Source organism: Mixophyes fleayi, chromosome 5 (genome assembly GCF_038048845.1).
Source record: "Mixophyes fleayi isolate aMixFle1 chromosome 5, aMixFle1.hap1, whole genome shotgun sequence".
Lineage (NCBI taxonomy): Eukaryota > Metazoa > Chordata > Amphibia > Anura > Limnodynastidae > Mixophyes > Mixophyes fleayi.
In genome coordinates this window covers 51,637,123-51,664,503 of record NC_134406.1, presented here as the reverse complement: position 1 = coordinate 51,664,503, position 27,381 = coordinate 51,637,123, and the positions used below count along the sequence as shown (strand labels likewise).

Genomic DNA, 27,381 nt, shown 5'->3' with positions numbered 1-27,381 from the left:
GCTCCCCACATTCATCAATGAGGCTTGGGCGCCCATGAGCCTGTCCCAGGTCACGGGTTGTCCTTCTTTGCACCACTTTTGATAGGTACTAACCACTGCATACCGGGAACACCCCTCAAGACCTTCCATTTTGAAGATGCTCTGACACATTTGTCTAGCCATCACAATTTGTCCTTGTCAAAGTCTCTCAGATTCTTGCCTTTGCCCATTTCTCCTGCCTGGAATGGGGGAGACCGGGGACATTGGCATTGACATTGGCGTTGGGCACTTTAAGAAAGTTGTTACCTAGCCCTAGCTCTTCCCCCTCAATACCCCCTTCCTGATTAGGCTTCAGTTTTGTTTAAGTGCCTTGTATAGAGATGCTTTGGGGTTACTGGGTAGCCCCTGTTTACGTTAAAATTTACTTTGTTTGTTTTATTGTTTGTGACTTAGAGGCTTTGGCCTTCTCTGTTAACTTAGCCACATTGGCGACTCCTTGGAGTCACATTCTCGGCTGCAGCTGCCAGCCTCAGGCTTGATTCTACAGCGCACAGCATGGCCGGCTTTGAGCTGCTTGGAGCGGGGAACTGGAGGTGCCTCCGATGCCACCTCCTGGCTCCCATCGCAGGATACCTCTGGGGAGCCGTCCACAGTCACAGCAGGCTCTGCCCAACATCCCTAAACAGCGGTTGTTTAGGAGCAGCCGCTGCTTCATCGCACAACAGAGGTCTGGCAGGTGAGTATAACCCTCTCTCAGCATTGTGCTGGGACAGGGAGGTTAGGAAGCCGTGGTGGACTCCCTGCGACAGCTGTTTCTTACTAGAGGCGGCCATTAGATTCCTTAGGGGGCTGGGTCAGGTAGGGGTTAAAGAATTATGTGAGCCCCGGCTAGGCACTGGATTGGTGGAGGGGCTGTTCTTCTGGATGGAAGCCAATCCAGTGCTGGGCCATGGTGGGAGTTGTTTCTTTCCTCTCCCTGCACTTTCTCCCTTGTGGTCTCTCACTTTAGAGACACCAGAATAGCAGCCATTTTCAAGCTCCAGCTCCCCCTTCTCTTTCCTTTATCTTGTAAGGTTGTGGGGTTGGTTTTTCTGAGTTTTTCTGAGTGGTTTGTCAGATTGTTAGGGCTCTTTGGCTGTGCTGCAGACTCACATTCTTTACTTTGATTGTGTGCTGCTTTGCTTTTCCTTCGTGTTTTCTCCCGTCTGTGTTTATCATGTCAGGTAGGGGGTGATCCTTGAGGGCTAAGGCTGGGGTGACTTCTATGACAAAGTTCACCTGTGCTGTATGCAAATCAAAACTGCCTTTGGGATAGTCAGGCACGGACGAATTGTGCGCAGCCAGCCAGTCTGTGGATTGCATCCCATATGCGCCAGGGGGCTCTGGTTCCAACTTGGACCCCAGGCCCAGTCACTTGCCAATTATCTGTCTTAGCTTGCTTGGCTGGTATGTTCCAAACCAATGGGTGATCCTTCCCCAATTTTCCCAGCCTCTGCGGGAAGTGTGGTGGATTCCATTTCTGGTTCGCTGGGCCAGAGTTTGGCTGGACATATCATCATCATCATCATCATTAACATTTATTTATATAGCGCAAGCAAATTCCGTAGCGCTTTACAATTGGGAACAAACATTGATAAGACAATACTGGGTAATACATACAGACAGAGAGGTAAGAGAACCCATATGGTAGGGGACTCTGAGGAACCAGCCTGGGTACGAGCTCTGGCAGCTTTGGAAGAGGGTTTGGTTTCAGTTTCCTCCTCATTAGAGAGGATGTTAGAATCCACTACACCATCTTCCTCCCGTAAGTGCAGGCGGGTGGAGGCACACCGGCCAGGAAATTAGTCAAATTCTGACTGTTCTTCCCAGGAGGAGAGCGGAGTGATTGTGGAGTTGTATGCAGAAAACTCCACTTTTGTAGAGGAAGTTCCGCCTGACCGTCAGGGGGTGGAGTATTTGATACAGACTCTATGCCAGATGTTGGATATGGTAGTCCCTGAGATCGCGTAGCCTTCTCTCTTTGCATGGATTGGCCTTGGAGGGCCTGGTACACCAACATACTCTCCATGGCGGGTGGTCGGTCGTGGCGTCTGCCACTCTGGCCAGACCTGTTAAGTGAAGGACCATTTTATCATCTCTATTTAGAACGTCAGGCTTTAACGTTGTGGCTGTTGAAGCCATGATCCTTAGAGCTAAGGGTTTGTCTGAGCGCTTGGTGCAAACCATGCTTCAGTCTCGGAATCCAGGTTCAGCTAAAATCTATCATATGTCAGGAGGATATATATTGCTGGTGTGACTAGAACTTGTACCCTACCTCTTCTTTTCGATTATCCAAATTGCTTATGTTCTTGCAAGATGGGCTGGACACTCGCTTTAGTTAGCTTAAGGGTCAGGGGTGCTTTGTGTGCAGCCTCTGTATGTTCCTCTGGTAGCACCTTGGGATATAAACTTCGTGTTGAATGAATGATTTGCAGCATTCCCCTTTTGAACCCTTGGACACAGTGGATTTTAAGTTTCTGACGTGGAAGACTTCCTTTTAGCCATTTTTCCCGACTAGGAGAGTTTCAGAGCTCACAGCATTATCGTGCAAGTCTCCTCTTATTGTTTTTCATGAGGATAGAGTGGTTCTTCGAACCAAGCCTTCATTCCTCCCTAAAGTGGTGTCCAGGTTCCACATGTCAGGACATTGCCATCCTTGCCCTGACCAAATGTAGGTATTCGGAGTACAAGGTTTCTGTTCGTTCTCTGGATGTGATCCGAGCTTTACGTACCTATGTGTGCAAGACTGAGGATCTTTTGGTCCTCTATGATAGTATAAGTGCAGATTATCTACATGCACACAAGGAAATTAAAGACTCCCTAGAAAGGTAGAGACAGCTATTTTGTGAACTGAATGATATTCCTGATATTACTCATGATATTGCAGCCAATCATATTGGAGACATATCTTGACCAATATTAATGAGGTATCGGTTCCTTATGAATTTATGGGCTGCATTATCATAGTTACTGATTCGAGCCACAAAATGTATTTGTGTAGACCACGGGTGTTCTTTATGCTGTGGAACTGACTGAGCTTCTATTCATCTCACCTGTCTTTACGGAATATTCTAATTGTTTTATTAATACTTATTGACTTGGAGAAATCGTTTTTTGTTTACTGGACTATTTTACATAAAGCATAATAAAACAATAAAACGTTTTATTTCCTATTTAACAGTAAGTATGAATGAACTTAATATCACTGTTTAACTAATGTATTTAATAAACCCCATTTCATACATTTTATTTTTTTTCTAGAAATGCACATGAGCCGATACCAGTGTTTCTTGCTAATCCACCTTTTGTAGTCTTCTCCGAGTATGACGTAGGACAGATATATGAGGTTAGTGTACGCAATGTAAGGGATCTGGCTATATCGTACATTGCCGGTCCTGCTATTAACTGTGTGTACCTAGTGGTGTTTTTGTATTTACAGAAATGTACATGTGGATTGAAAATTCTATATACATGATTAGACTAATATCAGACCCTATACTGTCAATTATGTCATCTATTGGTATTTTCCAATTTCCATTTTTTTAATTGTGGGAATGCATATCATATATTTAAAAAAATAAGACTTTAACAGCAAGTCTGAAACCTACTACATGAACTATATCATGCAGGTGAAGCTGTAGATTTTTGCCATCTAAGGGGGCAGGGAGTGCCAAAATAGCCTGGTTTCATAGGGGCATTTGTTCTGAAGGCAAAGTTGTGGGTGGTGGAAGGGGTTACAATTCAGCAGAGGTAAGAATACTGGAAGTTATTTACACAGGCATGGGATGAAATTAACAAGTACTGTACGCTGCATGTATCTGTCTCCCATGTACATATCCTATTGATGAGAGAATGCTGCATATATAAATGTGTCAATCTTCTTTTCATGCACAAAGGTGACAGTGGAGTTGAGGAATATGATGGCATCAAGCCGCCATGTGAGAGTCATCCCTCCATCCACCCCGTACTTCTCTGTAGGCCTTGGTAAGGCAGCAGTAAGCTGATAGCTGGTGCTTGTCTGTCTGTGTAATTGAAATTTGAGTGTTGGCTCCAATGGGACAAGGACAGTTGTTCATATAACTGTATAGTGCTGTGGACTATGTTATAATAATAAAGGATATACAATACTCCCATGAGGACCATATGCAAAATGTGTCTTCTTTGTGTTTTTCTAGGTAGGTTTCCAGGAGAAGGAGGGATTGTAGCACCAGGATTGAGCTGCCATTATACAGTGCGCTTTGTTCCTGATTCTCTGGCGGATTTTAAGGATTTTATACTGGTTGAATCCCAAGCTATGTATCCTGTTTTAGTCCCTATTGAAGCTAAGAGACAACCACCAATACTAACATGTAAGCACCAGAACAGAGTTACAGCTATACAAGGATTGGTTCTATGAACTGTTCAATCATTATAGGGGAACCCTGACTTTATAGTTTATTTACTATATGGGTTTGATTTATTTTAGCCCTTTTCTCTGCAATATAATTTTGTTTAAAATTATTTTTATCTGCTTCTTCTGAGCAAGCGTGGTCTGACACGTGTCTACTGTACATGTGCCGGTTCAGAGGTGGCCTCTTCTTTTGTGGGCAGAGCGGAGGCCTCAGGGTGACGGGGGGCCTCTTAGGGGGGGGAAGGTGACTCTGCATTGCTGGGCACCCCTCCCATCCTGACCCTGTAGCTCCCACACCCCCTGTAGTTCCAACCCAGGTGGAAACAACTGTAAAATACACACAAATAAAATGAAAATGAAATATATTTTATATGTTAAACAACTAAACTGACAGCTGATATGTGTAGTTACATATTATAGTATGCAAATCACTGGGCGCTAGAAAACCATTACGATAAACAATGTTTATCCAGGCCGTAGCTCTTGAAACTCGGGATCTGTACCCGGGTATATAGGCAAGAAGAAGAACAAAAAGAGCACTGAAACCAGATAAATTCAAGTGAACAACTTTAATTAATTGTACAATATGGTATAAAAACAATAATATAAACCTAAAACAATTAAAAAGCTGTTACGCTGTATAGACTCATGGAATGGTTATAGTCACAAGACCTTGACAATCACAAGGATATACAATGAATTATTAGGTTCTCACCATTAATAGATCAATAACACTTTTTTTGATCTATTACTGGTGTATCTTCTAGCAACTCGGGGTACCATATTGTACACTTAATTAAATTTGCTCACTTGAATTTATCTGACTTCAATGCTCTTTTTGTTTCTTTCTTCTAGTTACATATTATTATGTTTAACCTCTAGATATAAATCAGAGTATAGCTTATTAGTATTGTCTGCACTGTTATTTTGCTTCTTTTAATAACAGATTTATGCCTTTATTTTCCCCCATAAAACAACTTCCTGATACAGGAAGTGTTTTCTTTCTTCTGCAGCATAAAATGAACAAGTAAAAGAGTTGAACATTATGAAAAGGATAGCCATAAGTATTCCTCCAAAAAGGAACGAAAATAATGTTACAAGAGGTCTTTTTTGTACATAAAACTACTTCCTCATTCACTTTTGTTCTTTTTATTATTATATTTACCTTTATATTTATTTCGTTTTTTTGTTTTGTTTTCTATTAATTTAGTTGTTTTGTTTTGTTTTCTATTTTTTTAATATAATGTTGATTGTGTTATGTACAGTTCCTCGGACTCTGGACTGTGGTCCTTGCTTAGTCGGGGGAGTGAAGCTCATTGAATGTTTCTGCAGGAATGAAGGACTATCGCGTGGAAGGTTCTGTATTATGCCTAAAAGTGTCTGGCCCCCTGCAAACTTTAGAGTAAGTGTTTATATCCTTTACTGCCTCATGTTTGTTACTTTAGTCATCGTCTCCTAATTTTAATTACATTGCATAAGACATTCTTATGCTCAGTCTCTGGGAAGAAGTTCTCAATCATAGTCTTTATTAACCCTGCACACACAAAAATGAGGTAAGAAATTTAAGGTTAAATAAAAGGCGACTTAAAGTCTTCAATTGTTGTAAGGCTTACTTCCCTTTTGAACTAACAAAGTTACTGGGCCTGGGACTCCCCTGAGGGTCCCTTGGCGTTGATAAGGAGGGGCAGATGGGGCTCTGGTCCCATCAGTGCTAGAGTGGGGGGCGTCAGTAGTCACGCCCTCTAGGCTGTACATGTATCATCGACTTTTGCAGAAGCTGCGCATGCATTATATAGGGGGTTCATAAGTAGCAGCTACATCTCGATTTGCACAAGTGTACCTTCATTCCTTTCAATGCACAAGGTGTGCGGAGCTGGATGGCTGCTTTTGCGGAGGAGGACAAGTTTGGCCCAGCCTATGGGAGGAGCTGGGTAAAACGAGGGCGTTCCTTGCTAAGCACCTCACCACGTTCTGCAGAGCAGTGCAAGCACAAGATTTTATTTTCAGGAACGAGTTTATTGAAATGAGATAGAGATCACTTTATTAGGCACCTTCCTTGATTTGTAAACATTGTACAACCATTTCCACTTTGTAGAAGAACTTTTTGCACCAGCTTTGAGATACTGGTCTCAACCTGTTCTTTTAGTCGGATGCATTTTGCACCTCTTGGCTGCACTTTAGGGAGTATATGTATGAAGCTCCGATTTCTTCAAGTCGCCGGAAATCGTTGACTTTGCAGCGGCAATTTAAAGCAGCAATGGCTTGTAAAGCCAAGTTTGCCTTTACAAGCCAATAATGTCACAGGACATAATATGCTCCAGTTTATAATCTTTTATTACAGTGTGAAATCGCCTTGACATTTTATCACCATTATTTGATTGGTGATCATCTGTACTACATTTGATGTGCTTTGGCTTGTTCGCTGGACATAGGTCCCATTTATCAAGATTGGCAACCTCGATAATTGAGCGATACATTACTTATGGAAGTCCTCACCTGAATAATTCTACCTAAGGGTCAAGCTTATTTGAGAATATTCAATGCTTGTTAATGTACATCTTATCCTTACGTCTTTTCTTTTATCTTTATATATGTTTGGAATAAATGCATTGCTATAACCATAATCTTCAATACCATTGGTAATTGTGACATGATTATGTTTATGGAAGTTTGACCATATGAACATTTAGAATCCTACTATCAGGTGCCTTGGGAAATATCTTGTATATTGTTAAAGTTAGGAGGGTTGGAACGACCCTCCCCCCTCCCATACTTTGGTAGCCGCCATACACGATATCTTAGAAAGCACAGACACCTATATGTTTTTGTTAAGGTACATGGGGAACCTAGTGATAGTGGGTCATGGCCTATAATACTTTACTATGTAAACATTTTATTTTTTTCTCCTGTGTGTAGAGTGTAGCGACTGCTGGATTTGTGGAGCAGGTACCCTTTGCCATCCGGCCGGCTATGTTTGAGTTGTATCCTGGTGAAGAAATCATAATTGAGGTCAGTAACAAGTGCTTCAAAGACTTATGACAAACTCTGTTCCTGTGTGCCCCTGTCAGATAAAATTTGAGTGTGTTAATGTTGATGATCTTGTCGCTTGGTCCTTTAGTCAAGTGACATGATTTTCATATAAGGAAAATAAAGGAACGTTGTAGTTGCCTTTAGTAATGGAGCATAATAATATGTAACCAAATTTAATACTCAGGTATTGCACTGTCCATTCAAAGCAAATCATTTTATTATCCATCATATAAGAAAAATCTTTCATTGATAACATCAGAACAGTGCCATAATAAAAATGTAAAAAATCTGTAATCTAAAATGTATCACTCGTATTAAAATATAATATCCTTGAGATCTCAACAGGATGTTGGCAAGAATCCTCAAACTCTATATATTTCTAATTTATCACACATAATTCATAAATCCATTTCAATCATATATGAGAAACATAGACCACACCAGTCAAATGTCCACATAAAAGGCGTAAGAAAATTTGAGTGAGCTAAACCAATGGTTAAAAAAGTCTGCAGTAATATGAATTGGAAATGATCCTGATACAAATTATCCATGAAAAGCAACAACTAAACTGTTTTGTTATTGACGGCTAATGTATAATATCTCTACCACCGAATTTATGAGCTGTGTATAATATTGTACATGTCTTCCAGTAAGCACAATTTATCCATGTAATTTCTACCACAAGTTACATATTAGAACCAGGTCTGTGATTATTAACACAGTGTTTGCTTAAAATCCAATAGTCTTGGATATCCCATTAAAATATCATGCAGACAGGACGGAGAGGTTGATTTATTATGCTCACTTTTGCATAAAATCACCCGAAAACAGTAGTTTTTGGGGGATAACAACATTTTTAAGTATCCTATTGTAGCTAGGGGATTGCGCAGTCCCACTGTTATCGTATGCATTAGCAGTCCCCATAGGTTTCTATGGGGACTGCTATTTTTCGTGTTTTAAAAAGTTCTGCAAATCAAAGATTTTTGGAACTTGTGCCCAATGGAGTTAGCCATTGAATCCTATGGGGAGAGCAATGCAGTAGAGGGATCTTCAGATCCCTCTCAAGAGCTTACCTGCTCTCCCCTCTGGTTACTGTCACAAAGTTAGTGACCATAGAGGAGATAGGTAAACTGTGTGTTCGCCGTGACAGCTGTTTATTGTGACTGCTGCTCCACAGAACTTTTATTAAATGTTCATAATCTTTAATTACTTATCATTGCGACTAGGATTGAAAATGATTGTGTCAAAAAAATGCGCTAGTTAATAAATATGCCCCAGAATAACATCCACAGGATAGGTATTTAGCGGTACTCTGGTGGATATAACTTACAGTCCCAGCAACCTCGTTTTCACTGTATCTAACCGACCCAAGATTTAAATGGTCTCAAACAGTGTAAGTAGATAGCAATTTTCCCACAGATGTAACTTACAATCCTGGCAGCTCAGTCCTTACATCCAGGTTTTTACCTCTAAATATTCATCAGCAGAATAAGATCTTAATTACACCTGTAGAAATAATTTGTTCAAGCTCAAACAAAGGTAACCATCCAAACTCTACCGTGGTTAAACTAAAACATTACTATCAAACGTGGTTGCATAAATGTGTTTAGTTTATTTATCTACATTAGAATTTTGTGAAATATTAGTAAAAGCACTATTCATTTTAAGTATTAGGGTCGACTTTGTCTAAAAAGGGATGGCGTCTATTGTATTTACTTTTCCCTCACACACTCTAAATCTGAGTTTCACTGCATCTGGGGGCCCCTCACTCTCCCCCCTCTGGACACCCCTCCTCTTGTTTAGTTTCCAACATTCCATCCTGCTTCATTGCCTCATCCCCCACTGCAGCCAAGCCAATGAGGATGGGACCTGTGAAGAAAAATACATTTCACCCATTGGAGGAATCTTGGGCTCACTTTCCACCCCTAAACACTCTATCTGGGGTTTGTGAATGTGGGTGATTATTATAGTGGGAGGGACTTTGACATAGGTTACGCCCCCTTTTCTTGTGACAGTATTACTCCTTATAAGGAGAGCAGCGTTAACTCATGGACTGTAGTGAGTGATACTCTGAGAAGAGTTTGCAGAGAGCAGACTGTAATTGCAGCACGCTGATTATAGGTACTACATATACAAATTAGACAAACTTGTAATCAGCACCTCCATTCGTGCAGTGTTCAGACTGTGACCAGTAAAGGACACACTGCAGAAAGGGACAATTCTTACCTGGGAACTCAGTGGACTCATTTTCTGGACTCTGTGACACCGCACCCCGACTGGTTTGGTAATTTCTTGAGTACAGTGAACTGTTTCTGGCTTTTCCATTAACCCCGAGTTCGGATTGCTCCCTACTTTCTACCGCTCCCTGCACCCCACTTGTTGCTGGTATAGACTCTGGTGTTCAGTGTCCATTCGTCATGAAGAGTGTAGGGTGCATGCTGTGTGTGGTCATCCTGTTCCTGGGGGTACACACTCCCGGTTCAGCCACTCAAGAGTACCAGGAGGAGAACGACAACCACGGTTCTTGTGAGCCCATCACTATCCCGCTGTGCACGGATATTGCCTATAGCCAGACCAGCATGCCCAACCTGCTGGGCCACATCAACCAGTTTGAGGCTCGGCTGGAGGTGCACCAATTCTATCCCCTGGTGAAAGTAAAGTGCTCATCGGATCTGCGCTTCTTCCTGTGCTCCGTGTATACTCCAAAGTGCACGGATGAGAAGCCGGTCATCCCTCCATGCCGGTCCCTGTGTGAGCGGGCCAGAGCAGGCTGTGAGCCCCTGATGTTTAGGTTCGGATACCAGTGGCCCGAAGAACTGCGCTGTGAGCAGTTCCCGGAGCACGGAGCAGGCGAGACCTGCGTGGGGTAGAACAGTGCTGACACCGCCAATCCCCTTTATCTCTTTATTATCCTTTCATCTTTTATAGGGCACTATGGAAGAAGTTCATACTAAACTCCTCTTATATCTGCCCATAGAGGAAAATATACAGTTTACTCAGTGACTGTAGTGAATTAGAAATGCTAAATTTGCAGGACACAATAAATCAAAGCAACTTAATTTTGAGTGTCATGTCATGCTTACTTATGTCATGCTTTATATATAATTACTTTGGGCAGCATGGTGGTACAGTGGTTAGCATTGCTGCATCGCAGACATACTGGCAGTTATAAAACTGGACAAAAGGATATATCAGAGAATGAAAAGTGGGGATTTTTTTTTTGATTTTTTTTTTGCTCCACCCTATACATTAAAGGGTTATCCATCAGTAGTTCACCCGCTCTTGCCAGTGATGGCTTCCCTATTCCTTTGCATGGGAATCCTATTTAACAACTATTGCAGTGGTACTTGTACAGCCTGAGAGGTGAATTTTCAGAGATCGCTTGAAGGTTTGTAGACCAGAGGAAAGTCTTATTGTGCAAGGGAGGGAATTCCATAGAGTGGGTGCAGCTCAAAAAATGTCCTGTAAACAGTAATGGGAGGAACAATTGCTGTTCTGCTATTGACATCTCAGAATAGCAATAACAGATGAGAATCATTTCAAAAAAGTATTCTTTGAAAAAAGTATTTATTTCAATTCAGAAAGGTCTGTAAACATTTTTTTTTATTTTTTAAATATCTATTTTTACCATTTTTTTTTTATTAGTGGGACTGAAATCCAAATTTGGCAATTTTTTCTTTACAAATTGTGTTTTGATTTTTTTTATTGCTAAGACGAGCATTCTTATCACTGCATATTAATAAATAGGCCCTTGAGTTTAAAACTTATATATGTGGCTGTAACACAATGCATACTTGTCCACTCTCCCGGAATGTCTGGGAGACTCCCGAATTCCGGGTAGGTCTCCCAGGAAAGCAGGCAAGCCTCCCGCATCCTGCTCGTAGAATTGTGTCATTTTGGCCCTGCCCCCGTGACAAAATCATCATTTTGTTGTTGGGGGCGGGGGCCAAAATGATGCGGTTTGTCGCACCCCACCATCTTCTGCCCTCCCACCATGTTTCCGCTTCGGGATCTCCCACAGGCCAACTATTCAAAGTTGGCAAGTATGACATAATGAGATAAGTTATTGTAGTATTATGAAATGGAGGCAGAAATTATAAAAACACCACAAAACTCCAGTGTTTAACCATTCACTTCATGTATGGTACATTATAATAGAGGACCACAAAGGAAAGAATGTTTGAAGAGACCTGTCAAAACACTGCATAGAGTATACTTGTATTCCTGAAAGCTCAAACAAAGGATCATTTTTCAACATTACACTTAAAAAGTAAGCACAAACAGAAAGAAAAGCTGAAAAGTGTGTATCTGGCAGAAAATCATTACAAGAAAAATGATAAGACGAATTATAAAATTTCACACATTTTTTTTATGCACTGATATACTGCTGTACACGCATAAATTTAACCTAAAATACACTGAATTAGTAGTACTCAGGGGTACTGCTGCTTAGACTGAACACAGACACATAAAGGTGTAAATGTATCAAGATGCGAGTTTTCGGTGGGTTTGAAAAGTGGAGATGTTGCCTATAGCAACCAATCGGATTCTAGTTATTTATTTAGTACATTCTACAAAATGATAGCTAGAATCTGATTGGTTGCTATAGGCAACAACTCCACTTTTCAAACCCGCTGTAATCTCACAGCTTTATACATCTACTCCAATGAAATCTAAAATTACTTTACTTACAGGTTTCTATGGCATGGCTGAATTTGCAATGGTCGAGAGCACGAATCCTGCAGGGGAGCAATCCGAAGATCCCTCTCCTGCGATGCTCTCCCCATAGGTTATAACTGTTAATGTTAGCTACCGGGATCAAGCTCCTAATTTTGGAGCTTGATACATAGAGAAAATTGCAGTCCCCATAGACAGCTACGCTTTAATCCCCCGAAAACTGCCGTTTTCAAGGGATTAGAGGTTGATAAATAGGCCCAATAATATGTATATCCTGTTTCAGCATGTTTGTCAGTCATAGAACTTTCAGAACTGTGTAGTGTTGCAGAATATGTTGTTGCATATAAATTGCACATTAATAGCAAGATGTTACACTTTGACCTACATCTTGATTATCACATGCTTATTTTTTTACACGTTAAAATGCCAGTTGATGGAGCAACATCATATAGTATATAGAAATGAACATCTTGATTACAGAAACACCAATGTCCTGCAAACGTATTGAACAATAACGTCCCTTCGAGCTTATTGACTGTATAATAAACATCAAACAGGGGAGGATCAAGGGGGGCAAATGGGGCAATACACACCGTCCAGCACATTGCTGCCTCCAGTGCGCTGCAATGGCACAGTACCTCGCATGTCTTGACGCTGTCAGTGAGAAGCTGCGCTGAGTGGAGTATCTGACAGAATAGAAGAAGACAAAAGAAAAGAAGACCATGGGAAGGTACGTAGAATAGAATGGTGTGATGAGGGGCACAGTGTGATGAAATGGGTCAGTGTGATGAGGGGAACAGTGTAATTATGGGCACAATGTGATAAAGGGGACAGTGAAAAGAGGCACAGTGTTATGAAGAGGACAGCAGTGTAATAAGTAGCACAGTGTGGTAAGAGGTCACAATGTGATAAGGGGATCAATGAAAGGGGCAGCAGTGTGATAAGAGGGCACAGTGTTATGAAGAGGACAGCAGTGTAATAAGTAGCACAGTGTGATAACAGGTCACAATGTGATAAGGGGATCAATGAAAGAGGCAGCAGTGTGATAAGAGGGCACATAGTGAAAAGGGTGACAGTGTATTGAAAGGGGGCACAGTGTGATGAAGGGGCAGCAATGTGATAAGGGGCACAGTGTGATAAGAGGGCACAGTGTGATAAGAGGGCACAGTGTGAAAAGGGTGACAGTGTAATGAATGGGGACAGTGTGATGAAGGGGCATAGTGTTATGAAAGGGGCAGCAGTGTGATAAGGGGGCAGCAGTGTGATGAAGGGGATAGCAGAGTGATGAAGTGGAAACAGTTGCTCTTATTGTTGTGATTTTATAGCTATATAGTGTTTTACTTAAAATAAAGCAAAGAACAAACCTGACCGACTCGTATTCTAAAATACATCAATTTGTGAGACACATAGTGTTGTAGGGTACAACGCCTACAGGAGTTGGGACTGGAAAGGGGGAGGAATTGGGATTAATCAATAAACCAGCCTCCTAAAAGAAAAGTCTAAATCCGCCCTTGCACATTAGTCTTATAACTTTAACTGCTCTGGTTTCCAAATAGCCTGAATCGTGTAACCCAGTGGTTCCCTAACTTTTTCAGTTCACGGCACCCTTAAAGTCTCCATACTTTTTTCAAGGCACCCCTCCAAAATAATTACTGAGCAGTCCTGTTTTATAAGTAGTTAGGTCAAAATAACGTAATAAGTATTTAGGTCAGAACAGAAATACTTAGTAAGTTGTTTGCAAAAATAACACACATGAATCCAAGGGAAAATAACTTTTTTATATATTTTTTTTCAGTTATATTTCTGTCAAAGAATAATTTACAGCTAATATTTAGAGGAATAAGATCAAACAAAATAAAACAACATGTACAAAAAACATCACACTGTGCACTTCTTCATCCACACATACTCTGTGCCCTCCTTCATCCACACACACTCTGTGCCCTCCTTCATCCACACACACTCCGTGCCCTCCTTCATCCACACACTTTGTGCTCTCCTTCATCCACATACTCTGTGCCCTCCTTCATCCACACACTCTGTGCCCTCCTTCATCCACACACTCTGTGCCCTCCTTCATCCACACACACTCTGTGCCCTCCTTCATCCACACACACTCTGTGCCCTCCTTCATCTACACACACTCTATACCCTTCTTCATCCACACACTCTGTGCCCTCCTTCATCCACACACACTCTGTGCCCTCCTTCATCCTTAAACTATGCCCCTCTTAATCCTCACACACTGCCCCTCTTCATCCTCACTCTGCCCCTCTTCATCCACACACTCTGCCCCTCTTCATCCACACACTCTGCCCCTCTTCATCCACACACTCTGCCCCTCTTCATCCACACACTCTGCCCCTCTTTATCCAAACACTCTGCCCCTCTTCATCCTCACACTCTGTCCTCTTCATACAAACACTCTGCCCCTCTTCATCCTCACACTCTGCCCCTCTTCATCCTCACACTCTGCCCCTCTTCATCCAAACACTCTGCCCCTCTTCATCCAAACACTCTGCCCCTATTCATCCAAACACTCTGCCCCTCTTCATCCAAACACTCTGCCCCTCTTCATCCAAACACTCTGCCCCTCTTCATCCAAACACTCTGCCCCTCTTCATCCAAACACTCTGCCCCTCTTCATCCACACACTCTGCCCCTCTTCATCCACACACACTGCCCCTTTTCATCCACACACTCTGCCCCTCTTCATCCTCACTCTGCCTCTCTTCATCCTCACTCTGCCCCATCCTTCATTGTTTTGCTCCTCCATTGCTGATTCCTATCACCATTTCCCCTCCTCTTTCTTTACTTACCATACTTGGCCTTCTTTCTTCTATCTTTTCTTCTGTTTTCTTACCAATTCAGCGACGCCCGGGACCCAGCATCCATCTCTCTCCTCTCGCTTCTCACTGAATATGAGGAGGGAGGAGGATGCTGGGTCCCGGGGGCCGCCGGATTGGTAAGTATTTTTTTTTTTAAATTTCCTGGCCTCGGCGGCACTCCTGTGACAGCGCGGCGCACACTTTGGGAACCGCCGGTGTAGCCTCACATTTATTCACGTGATTGTGATTTCTTTAGAGGCAAATAGTATGTGGAAAACCCTCCACGAGCATACACATATATACCCAGCAATTAATCTGCAGTTTATGTTAATATGTATATTAAAAAGAATGCATAACAATACCTAATAAATTAACTATAAATTGTGAGTGAATTATCATTCAATTTGGCAAAAAAAATCGTAAAATATACAACCATTCTTCTGCTCTGTTTAATTCATTGCACCCTGCCATTGTAATCACAAGATGACTGCACACACATGCCAATAGGAGCTACAGTGGTCATCATACTCATTACCATCTCCATTAATGATCCCCTTAATATTTAAAGGATTATAGGGATTTTGGTTATTTTTCAGCCCCTACATGCTGCCATATTGGGCCAATTGTTCAATATCAGCTGCAATATTACAGAGTATTGTCCTTGTTGTTGTCTTCTGCAGGTTGTCTTCTTCCCCACATCTTCGGAAACCTACAGCCAGGTTTTTACCTTTGCTTGTGATAACTGCCAGGTCAAGGATATAACATTAACAGGTGTGTTAGTAAAGACTGTCTTGGACATTAAGGCATATATGTTTACTTCTTATACTCCTTTTATTGTCTCTTTGTTCTCTTATTACAAGGCTATGGACAACTGGTAGGATTGGAGCTGGTACCTATAGATGAGGATAAGAATGCTGTGGCCCGTAGTGAGCTGACTGATGTAACTTCAGAGCATCTAATACGGTTTCAAAGCTCAAATTTACATACAACGTCTGAGAAGAGTATCGTTATCCGAAACACAACGTAAGTAGATTTAGGGCTAGATTTACTAAACTGCGGGTTTGAAAAAGTGGAGCTTTTGCCTATAGCAACCAATCAGATTCTAGCTGTCATTTATTTAGTGCACTCTACAAAGTGACAGCTAGAATCTGATTGGTTGCTATAGGCAACAACTCCACTTTTTCAAACCCGCAATTCAGTAAATATACCCCTTAGCCTCATTCATGATGGTGCTGCTGTAACTGGTAAGTCTAAGATAAACTAGAAAACTGCTTTCCTAATTATGTTATATTCATTATTTTTAGGCATGTACATCTTCCATTCTACTGGCAGATTATGAAACCAAATCTACAAGCTTTACTACCAGGAGAACAAGTGGATGTGACTAAGGTCAAGTTTACTGTTGACACAAACACAGCTTTCTCTATAAGCCCAATACAAGGGGTTCTACAGCCTCATCAGGACCATACTTTTATTGTGACTTACACTCCCACGGAGGTATTACTTGGCGAATGTTAGATGCTGTTTTTTGGTAATTAAAGTACAAATTTGTGTGTTAGTGTAAATTTAATGCATTTCATCAACCAAGAACAATTGACTCGTGAATGCTTCATAACTAAATCCCTGTACAATAGACATTTATGCCATTCTGTTTTATTATATAGCAAATGTTTCACATGTTCTTATTCTTTGGGGGATGGGGCAGCTTTTTTTAGTAAGAAGGTACAGGTTAGAACTAACATTATACTGTTATTTTGTAAATCCTTGTTGTTGTTACTTGTTTAGTTTTCCATGTGTAGCACAGTGTTGTGTTTTAGTTCTAATGCTTATTAACAAGGGGAACTTTTTGCTTTACCGGCAGAATGCTAAGCAATTTTATTTAGTTGCACCCAGTGATACAGAATATATATAATGTATCTGTAAAAATGAATTTATACAACCTCAGATGTAGACTTGAAATGTGTCTCCTACACTCCTTTTATGTGTTTTCATTTATTTGTAGCTCATTGACTGTCACAGTGTGGCTCAGATGGTATTACGAGACATCCCAGACCCACCAAGGTGAGACTATAGCTCCTGAATATACTAATGCCATAGGCCCATCCCAATGCTATTGGCAGTGTTGCGCCTAGCCATTCTACCACCTGATAAGCAATTTAATTACTGTCCTTGTTAAGCCTTAAAAATACTACTATGATATTACTATTCTTTATGATGATCAAATATGGTTCACAAGAAGCAGGCAAACATTCCTAAACCTGACTTTCAGTAATGCTTACACCTATGTATGCACCAGGGAGACTTCCAGGTAGGTTTGTACCTAGCTTTGCACTAGGTGGACATCCAGACAAGTGTGCACCTATGTATGATCTAGGTAATACACATTTGTGTATAATGTGTTGCATATCCCCATATTCTGAATAGTAAATGAGCCCTTTTGACTTCTGATCTACTAGTAACACATTGTTTAACAACCCTGTGTGGTGGGTAAGATCCTACATTGACATCATGTATATTTCAATCAGCTTACAGAATAAGTAGTACTGTACTCTACGGTTGTTCAATATTGAAAAACTGAGATACTTTCTTAGACAAAAATTTCCAGGTACAAATCTATAAAACCTTGTTAATTGGCAGTGATGCATTGTGAGGATAATACTATGGGGATTTAACTGCTCTGACTAATCGCTAATACTCATGAATAGATGTCTATCAAATCGTCATTTGTAGTTATTGCAATATTTAAAATTATTTGTCTTACTTTTTATGTTTAGCACAGAAAAGCATCCATCCAGCCTCGCAGAACTGGACCCTACACTAAATGATGTTATTGTCCTTGACCTTGAATTTAAGGGCACCACAGAGCCGTTTCATATACTTTTGGACCCATATGCAGTGATTTTTTCTGGGGAAAGTTTTATTGGCACAACTATGAGAAAACAGTTTATGGTCAGTACATATTTGGTAAATGGCTGGGTCTATGCAAACAAAACTACAATGTGGAATATTTACCTTTAAGCTGAATATTAACATTAAAAGTGTCAACTTATTGTCATTGTTTTAGATATCAAACATCATAGTTTTATTCTCCTAGTGTAATCTACATTATGCTTTAGTTCCCATTTCTTGTCCTCTCATCTCTTCTCATGAAGACGTCTATAGAAGTCACTTTCAGCCACTATATGTATGTGGTTCATCATCAGCTGCAAACTACCTTGTACCTCAATACCAGGTGGCCAATTTAAGGTCAGCAGCACTATCACATACGTTGTGTAACACCACTAGGTGCTTCCAGGGAACAACAGCATTCTTACCATTTTAAGCACATTTAACACTAGGGGGTGTACTTGCTAAACTGCGGGTTTGAAAAAGTGGAGATGTTGCCTATAGCAACCAGTCAGATTCTAGGTAACATTTATTTAGTACATTCTACAAAATGACTGCCAGAATCTGATTGGTTGCTATAGGCAACATCTCCACTTCTTCAAGCGCACAGTTTAGTAAATATACCCCTAAATGTAACCGCTGCCCTGTCGGTCTCAGTGTGGGTTCAAAGGAAGTTAGTTCCATCCTGCTTAGGAGCCTGAGAGTAAATTGCAGAAGCTCTGGATTTGCTCTTAGGCAGAGTGAGGCAAGATAGATGTGCCAGAACCTTATTAATGCCTGCTTTCATTAAAGGATAGAACTGCTAGTGTGCTTCCTTGTATATATAAACAAGTCAGTTATTTCAGGTATGTTATTTAACTCAGGAATACATTGATTGTATTATATAATGATGTTCAGATGTGACTTTATTTGCTGTATAAAATGTTGTGTACTGTATTGCAGATGTGGAATAACAGCAAATCCTCAGTCCAGTATGAGTGGAAAAACATCTTGACTCCGAACATCATTCAGATTGAGCCGCACTCTGGAAACATTGGTACTTTATGTTTTTCTCTCTTTTCACACATAGGATTATGTGTGTGAGTATGTTTGTGTTTATTTCACAGTAAAGAATGCAGTGTATTTTCAGATTTAATATGTTACAAGCAGTTATTATACCTTTCTTTCACAACAACTCAGATTGACATTACACATTATGGGGGTAATTTTTAGTAGGACGCAATACCAGTTTTTCTGAATAAAATACGGTTGTTTGGTTTGTTTGTGCACACAAAAACACGTATACTGGCATCCATATAACTACTTGCGTGTTCCTGACCCCTGGGGAGGGGCGTGTAAACATAGGCCAAGAACAGCAAAGGCTGTTCATATAATAAGAGGTGAAAACATGTGCAGATACGCCTGTATGGAGGCGTATCTGTTGCAGGTGTTCAACTCCTGAAACAACTATCCATGTTGATGACAATGAAAATCAGCATGGACTCTGATGAACATCATCTTGGATTCTGATGATCATCATCTTGGACTCTGATGAACATCAACATGGACTCTGATGATCATCATCTTGGACTCTGATGAACATCAACATGGACTCTGATGATCATCATCTTGGACTCTGATGAACATCAGCGTGGATTCTGATGAGCATCAGCGTGGATTCTGATGAGCATCAGCGTGGACTCTGATGAACATCAACATGGACTTTGATGAGCATCAGCATGGATTCTGATTAATATCAGCATGGATTCTGATGAATATCAGCATGGATTCTGATTAATATCAGCATGGATTCTGATGAATATCAGCATGGATTCTGATTAATATCAGCATGGATTCTGATGAATATCAGCATGGACTCTGGTGAGCATCAGCAAGGACTCTGATGACATTCAGCATGGACTTTGATGAGCATCAGCATGGACTCTGATGACATTCAGCATGGACTCTGATGAGTATCAGCATGGACTCTGATGAACATCAGCATGTACTTTGATGAGTATCAGCATGGACTCTGATGAACATCAGCGTGGACTTTGATGAGCATCAGCATGGACTTTGATGAGTATCAGCATGGACTCTGATGAACATCAGCGTGGACTTTGATGAGCATCAGCATGGACTCTGATGAACATCAGCATGGACTGTGATGAGCATCAGCATGGACTTTGCCAATGTAAAAACATTGTTTAAAGAAAAGGATTTTGCATTTACTGTAAAATCCATTTCTCTGAACCCATTTGTGGAACACTGCTAACCTTGGGGTATAGAGGATGCTGCGCTGGAGTAGGCACTTAATAAACCTTCAACTTGTTTGTATTCTAGCTCCTGCCCATATATACCCCTCCTTCAATTTTTTTTTTTAATGACAAATCCCTTAGGATAGGAGTGAATGAAACAAGCAATAACACTTATCCTAAGCACTTACCTTAAGCACAGAGACAAGAAGGGTGGGAATGCAGTGTCCCCCAAATTGATTCAAAGAAATGGATTTTACTGTAAGTAAAAAAATCCACTCTTCTTATTCATCCTATTTGGGGGACATTGCTAACCTTTGGCATGTTCAAAAGCTGCCCTAGGGGCAGACACAGCTGCAAGCAAAATCTTCATTGGCTACTTTGGAGACAAAACATTAGAAGTGTGGACGGAGAACCAAGTAGCCGACTGTAGCAACTAATCGGCCAAGGCTCCATGCCGCAATGCCCAGGAAGTGCTCGCCAATCTGGTCAAGTGGAACCTAATAATTTCCTGGTGGAGATGTAGACCTGACGATACAGCCCTATTCCGCCTGGGCATGGCCTGATCAGACACTGGTCCACCTTTAACTGGACATCACAAAGAACCAGAAGACCATCAGTTCTTCAGAAATAGTTCTATCAATAGGCCTTTAAAGTAGTGACACTGTTAATGGGGAGAATATTTCCTCACCAAAAACATGAGTCCCAGAACTGAGATAACTATGTCCTGGAGTAGGGACTTGAACACATCAACCGCTCTCCAGAGCTGAATTATAATGCTATATAGGTCAACCCTGCTATTTTGAAAAGCAAGAAAAAAAAGGTGACGTACCCAATATAACTGCCCATTGCTTGACTCCTCTGGCTGAGGATATAACCCATAGAAATGTTATTATATAAAGTAAGGAATCCATTTTCAAATATTCCATGGGCTCAAAGGAGATGTAAGACTGGGGATTTTAGTCCCCAGGACCTATCAACAGAACCTTTTCGCCCTAAGGATCATGGCTTAGTAGATGTTTCTAGAGGGAGCCTCCACAATAGCTTTGCACCCTGTTTAGATGTTGGTTGAACCAAGATCAGTACCTGAGGAGCAAGGCTATTGGTGAGAAGATAATGGGAAGGTCAAAAAGTAATATGGACCTGTTGTGATGCCCGAAAGGAGCGCCCACAGAAGCTAAGTAATCCTGCAATACTAGTCCACCCTGTAGTCTATCTGAGATATTATAACTTCAGCTGTTCCCATGTGTCACGATCTGCCTCCGTCTGCTTTGCAGCATCTCCCTATAGGATGCTGCTTGCCTTCTGCAGCTCCTGTTTGTTTAGAACTGTGTTAGTCTTGCCGTGGTTGTGTTCCTGGATGCAGTACCTCCATGCTGCCAGAGGTGCTGCTCTTCCACTATGGACATTTTCACTCTCTAGCAGGAGTTAATCTCTGCTCCTTGTTAATGGTACACCTGTGTCTCTCATTATTTATGTCTGTTCCTTTCCATGGACCATGCTGGTTATTGTTCTTGCTATATGTTGCTGTGCTGGTACTTGTTGTGCTCCTGGTGCACCTGTTCTCAGGGATTTCTACAAACTACCCGTTCACCTGCATCAGCCGTGTTCCTGTTATCTGCCTTCTGCATCACCGTGCAATTCCTGTGCTATATCTACACCATCCGGTTTGTACCTTACTGCATGTTCTGGAAACATATCTGCAATAAATATTGTGTATTTCACCATATCCCGTGCTCCTTAGCTGTGATTTTCTGCATTGAAACGTGACACCATTTCTCCACAGACAACCTCTGACATACAACCTCTGAATGGAAGGACAATTTCCTGAGACGAAATGTTAGTCTGCTCCCAATTGTACACACCCAGGAAGAATGTTGTGGATCTCGTGGAACATGCCATTTCACCTAGTGAACAATCTTGGTGGTTTCCCACATTGGTAGTAGGCTCCTGCTATCGTCGGATGATAAAACAATATACTGGAGCTGAGGCAGTGGCCAACTGAGAAAAAGACTGAATCCTTAAAGGGGTATAACCACATAATTTTGGAATAAAGTATGACTATGGGGAGCTACGTCCCCACCAGTGACTGAGTCCCTGTATCTAAGGATTATGGCAGCTCTCTCAGTTTCCATATGCTGGCATCTGTGGTTACTATGATCCAGTCTCAAGTGGAGAAAATACAGTCCCTATATAGAATCTCTTCTACTGCTCACCACAAGACTGTGATATTCTAATCTTCTGCAAACAAGAGCAGATCGGACTTTTTTCTGGACAGTCCGTAGGTGGAAGTCTGCGAGTCGCTCTGCTATGAACGTGGACAACCTTTTACCCCAGATCCTAAACCAATCTTACCTGCTTTTAAGTGAAGAGAGATATTACAAGCTAGTGAATCACAGGGCTTTTCTCTCTACTAGCAAATATTTTACAAACATCTTCTGGGCTGGGACCAGGGTTGATCTCAGATAAAAGTACAGTCATGGCCAAAAGTTTTGAGAATGACACAAGTATTGGTTTTCACAAAGTTTGCTGCTTCAGTGCTTTTAGACCTTTTTGTCAGATGTTGCTATGGTATACTGAAGTGAAATTACAAGCATTTCATAAGTATCAAAGGCTGTTATTGACAATTACATTGAGTTTATGCAAAGAGTCAATATTTGCAGTGTTGACCCTTCTTTTTGAAGTCCTCTGCAGTTCGTCCTGGCATGCTGTCAATCAACTTCTGGGCCACATGCTGACTGACGGCCCCTATTCTTGCCTAATCAACGCTTGGAGTTTATCAGAATTTTTGGGTTTTTGTTTGTCCACCCGCCTCTTGAGGATTGACCACAAGTTCTCAATGGGATTAAGGTCTGGGGAGTCGCTTAGCTATCAATTTTGCCTTATGGCAAGGTGCTCCATCATGCTGGAAAAGGCATTGTTCATCACCAAACTGTTCTTGGATGGTTGGGAGAAGTTGCTCTTTGAGGTTGTTTTGGTAACATTCTTTATTCATGTCTGTATTCTTAGGCAAAATTGTGAGTGAGCCCACTCCCTTGCCTGAGAAGCAACCCCACACATGAATGTCGGGTTGTGTTTTTCCATATGCCCCAAACTATCTGAAAGGGGATTCATCAGAGAAAATGACTTTACCCCAGTCCTCAGCAGTCCAATCCCTGTACCTTTTGCAGAATATCAGTCTGCCCCTGATGTATTTCCTGGAAAGAAGTGGCTTCTTTGCTGGCTTTCTTGACACCAGGCCATCCTCCAAAAGTCTTTGCCTCACTGTGCATGCAGATGCACTTACACCTGCCTGCTGCCATTCCTGTGCAAGCTCTGCGCTGGTGGTGCCCCGATCCCGCAGCTGAATAAACTTTAGAATACAGTCCTGGAGCTTCCCGGACGTTCTTGGGCACATCTGAAGCCTTCTTCAAATTGAACTTCTCTCCTTGAAGTTCTTAATGATCCGATAAATGGTTGATTTAGGTGTAATCTTACTAGCAGCAATATACATGCACGTGAAGCACTTTTTGTGCAAAGCAATGATGACTGACATGTTTCCTTGCAGCTAACCATGGTTAACAGAGGAAGAACAATGATTTCAAGCACCACCCTCCCTTTAAAGCTTCCAGTCTGTTATTCTAACTCAATCAGCATGATAGAGTAATCTCCAACCTTGTCCTCATCAACATTCTCACCTGTGTTAACGAGAGAATCACTGACCTGATGTCAGCTGGACCTTTTGTGGCAGGGTTGAAATGCAGTGGAAATGTTGTTTTTGGAATAAAGTTCATTGTCATGGCAAAGAGGGATTTTGAAATTAATTGCAATTTATATGATCACTCTTCATGACATTCTGAGGTATATGCAAATTGCCATCATGAAAACTGAAGCAGCAGACTTTGTGAAAAATAATATCTGTGTCATTCTCAAAACTTTTGACTATGACTGTATTATAATTTGCTAGCCATGGCATTCCTGTGCCAGTGAAATAATCCACAGTTATCGCTCCTGAAATATTTACATGTCCAGAATGGTCTGGAAGAGTGAGATTCAAAAAGTTATCATGTATTTTGGTCTCTCCTGTCTAAGCCAGAGGGTCTCATAGCAGCAGCCAGTAGCGTGAAATATAATGGACTGCATCAGGGCTGTTACTCACCTTTAGAAGGTTGTCTGACAACATCTACTAAAGGCAACACTTTTTATCTATTTGACTGCTTTGATTATGCAAGCAAAGTATATAAAACAAATTTTCCTTCTGTGCTGTTCTACTAAAAAGCAGCATTCGGATAAGTGTGTGGTAGACTTAGAAGAGACGGCAATAAAAGCCTCCACCCCTGGCTGGATTTACATTATTACCCATATCTTCATAAGGAGAGGTTCCTGAACCTGAATTGTTGACTGTAGGAAGTGAAGGAAAATAAAAACTGCTTATGTTTTTCACAGAATCACCCAAATCAGGGTTTATTAAGGGGAGCAAGTACTGGATTCGAAATTGCATACTAGAGGACTTCTCACTGATGTCTGCAGGGTCCTTCCAAACCAAACAAATCACCTGTGAGGATTTGCTCCAATAGAGGTGGGGTACGATACCACAAAGAAAACCTCTGAGTCTGACTCCTGACTATCACGATCTGCCTCCAACTGCACTGCAGCATTTTTTATGGGGATGCTGCTTTGCCTTCTGCAGCTCTTGCATGCAAGGGATTATGTCTGGACTCTTCAGTTATATGTATCTAGCCTCTTGTACCTCCCTACCACCAAAGTGACTGCTGAAACCGGACTATTCTCTTTCCTACAGGAGTTAAGCTCATTACCCTTGAATCCCTTTCACCTGTGGCTAATCTTTATAAGACTACCTCTCCCTGCAAACCCGGCCAGTTCATCTGTTGTCTTAACTGCTGCTGGTTTCGCTGTGTATTCCCATGTATGTATTCCTGGGTATGGACCCTGCCCTCCATGTACTCCAGCCTGCAGACAGTTACACCTGTTCTGATCCCGGCTATCAACTTACCTGTACCTTCGTGTACTCCTTCATGCAGAATGTTACACCATCTGTGTTCCAGCTCCTGTGCCTGCAGTCAATTGCATCTTCCAGTATCCAGTTTCTGGGCTACAGACTACTGAATCTCCAGCTATCCAGCACCTGTAACTGCATGCTATCCTTGTTTAACTTGGACATTCAGTTGTCTCTGCCTGCTGGTCATCTCACCTGTCTGGATACCGTAGTCCACAGCTCCTTCTGACAATTCTGCCGTCTGACATCCAGTATCTGTGTTTATCTGCTGTTTTCATTTGCCTCACCTCAGTCCAAACTGTATGTTCCGTGCTTAAGCACTTTGCTTAAATTTATATTGCTCTCCGTGGAATTCTTGCTAGGAATCCACTCGGCCACTCTGCATTTGTAAGGGAAAAAACTGTAAATAGACTGGGTGAATCCTGTTGCTTACAAGGCTGCTGGGCCTCTGCATGGCTTCTGACAACCCCTGGGTAGGAAACCATCTGATGAGGAGGATCCACGTGTGGGAGAAGGATAGGAGGGGATTTGTCACTTACCTCCTGTGTAATAACAATGTCTTTCTTCTCAGAGCCCAATGAATCCAGTACATTTGAATTGATCTTCACTGGAGTGCAGACAGGATTTACTAGTGAGAACGTGAATTGCCGCATAGTACACTCTCCCGAGCCTGTGGTCCTGCATGTGGAAGCCACTTTTAAGGTTTGTTGTTTATACTAGCGATCTGCTATATATCAAAAAAACTCAAATGTTTTGTATGTTCCCTGCACTGTCTGTCGTCTTTCTAGTATGTCTAAAAATCGATTACCCTGTTAAAAGCAGTGAATACAGTACATGTGCTGGTGCCCCACTAACCAGAATGATCCTTTTAATCTCAGTGTACCCAGAAACAGTCTGGTGAACATACGGATACAAAATATAAATAATATCATCTTTTACTTTTTTAGAAAAGTGACAAATAGTTGTCTCTCTTTGCAAGTATAAAAGACTCATAATGAGATTGACCCTCTGGTGAAGACTAGGGTAAATTCCTGCCCAATTTTACTTATAAATATATACAACTCCTATGCTATCTCTAACAGTTAGTTAGTTACAATCTCTAGCAGAGTATATGTAACTAGTATCTTTTGGTGAAGTGATGAAGAGTCTTGACCTTCAGTGTATCGAGCGTATGTAGCTTTCTGAATAAGTCTGGCTTCTACTGCCAAGTAACATACCTAATGTTGTCGGAAATTAAACTGATGAACATAATGTGGGGCTGGAGACATATGCAGAGAGCTGGGTACACTCGGCCCACTGAACACCAGGATTCTTCAAGAACAGGTTCTAGTTAGATACACTTTACTAGGAAGTGTATGTTACCAATGGTTAGAAATAGTATAATGAAATGATTTGTTAAATAGACTGCACTAGTTTACCCTCCTTGAAGTCCACAAAGGCGGACTTAGCCTTTAAAATGGGTTTATACCATCTATTGCAAATGCTTTACTGTATTAGTCTCTAGGCCTGGATGGCCATTTACCAGAGGGTGCAGCAGTGGTGCTGTTATGCTTGATACATTAAAATATTAGGGAAACTACTTTATTTCCCTTAATTTTTCAAAGTATGCCCCACAAATCTTTAAATTGTAAATCATTAGTGTGTAATTTCAAAAATGTCATGTTTAGTTATAAATAAATGTTGTTAATTGTGCATTAACCTTTATGTTAAATCCATACACCCCTAGCGGTGTATCTATTGCCAGAGCAGTCCATGTGACTACTGTGGGGAACTGAGGTGAGGGGTGATACTGCTCCACGAGTCTGGCGGCCACTGCTCTGCTGGTTACAGAAAAAAATGGAAATGGATTAACACACATTGATTGTATCCTCTCAAATGTGCTATGGGGCCCAGTGAATGTGTATTACATCCCTGATACCTCTTTTTGTAATAGAATTATTGTTGTATCATGTGTTCTGGGTGCTTATGCTGTTAGTTATACTATAAAATACTGGAAGACATATATTTTTCCTGTTGTATGATGTATATAAGTACTTCAATAAAAATTGAAATGAGAAAAAGAGAAATTGATGCTTTTCTGTAGGGACCGTTGGTTTCTATCTTTGTGCCATCACTTGATCTGGGGCTCATTAAATTGGGCAACAGCACAATCAGCACATTAACTATTGAAAACATGAGTCCGCTGGCGGCAAAGTGGAAGATTCAGGAGAGCAGAGCTTGTCTGGCTGAGAGAGGAGAGGAGGTAACAGTTATTGTATTGTGTTTTATTGTATAAACCAGGGAAATTCAATTATCGACCAGTCTTATATAAAATGTAATATA

General features: G+C 41.3%; 1 protein-coding gene across 3 annotated transcripts in view; it reads left to right on the top strand.

The window, feature by feature from the left end:
* The window catches only part of DLEC1 (DLEC1 cilia and flagella associated protein), a 69,216-nt gene that overhangs the window by 16,203 nt on the left and 25,632 nt on the right, over nucleotides 1-27,381 (top strand). For all 3 annotated transcript variants that reach the window (XM_075212187.1, XM_075212186.1, XM_075212188.1), the window contains exons 8-20: nucleotides 3,280-3,364; nucleotides 3,915-4,002; nucleotides 4,194-4,367; nucleotides 5,674-5,810; nucleotides 7,325-7,417; nucleotides 15,624-15,714; nucleotides 15,804-15,966; nucleotides 16,248-16,440; nucleotides 16,946-17,004; nucleotides 17,718-17,892; nucleotides 18,772-18,865; nucleotides 25,631-25,761; nucleotides 27,143-27,301. In XM_075212187.1, the coding sequence (XP_075068288.1) occupies nucleotides 3,280-3,364; nucleotides 3,915-4,002; nucleotides 4,194-4,367; nucleotides 5,674-5,810; nucleotides 7,325-7,417; nucleotides 15,624-15,714; nucleotides 15,804-15,966; nucleotides 16,248-16,440; nucleotides 16,946-17,004; nucleotides 17,718-17,892; nucleotides 18,772-18,865; nucleotides 25,631-25,761; nucleotides 27,143-27,301 (1,642 nt within the window). The remainder of the gene's footprint in view (nucleotides 1-3,279; nucleotides 3,365-3,914; nucleotides 4,003-4,193; nucleotides 4,368-5,673; nucleotides 5,811-7,324; nucleotides 7,418-15,623; nucleotides 15,715-15,803; nucleotides 15,967-16,247; nucleotides 16,441-16,945; nucleotides 17,005-17,717; nucleotides 17,893-18,771; nucleotides 18,866-25,630; nucleotides 25,762-27,142; nucleotides 27,302-27,381) is intronic.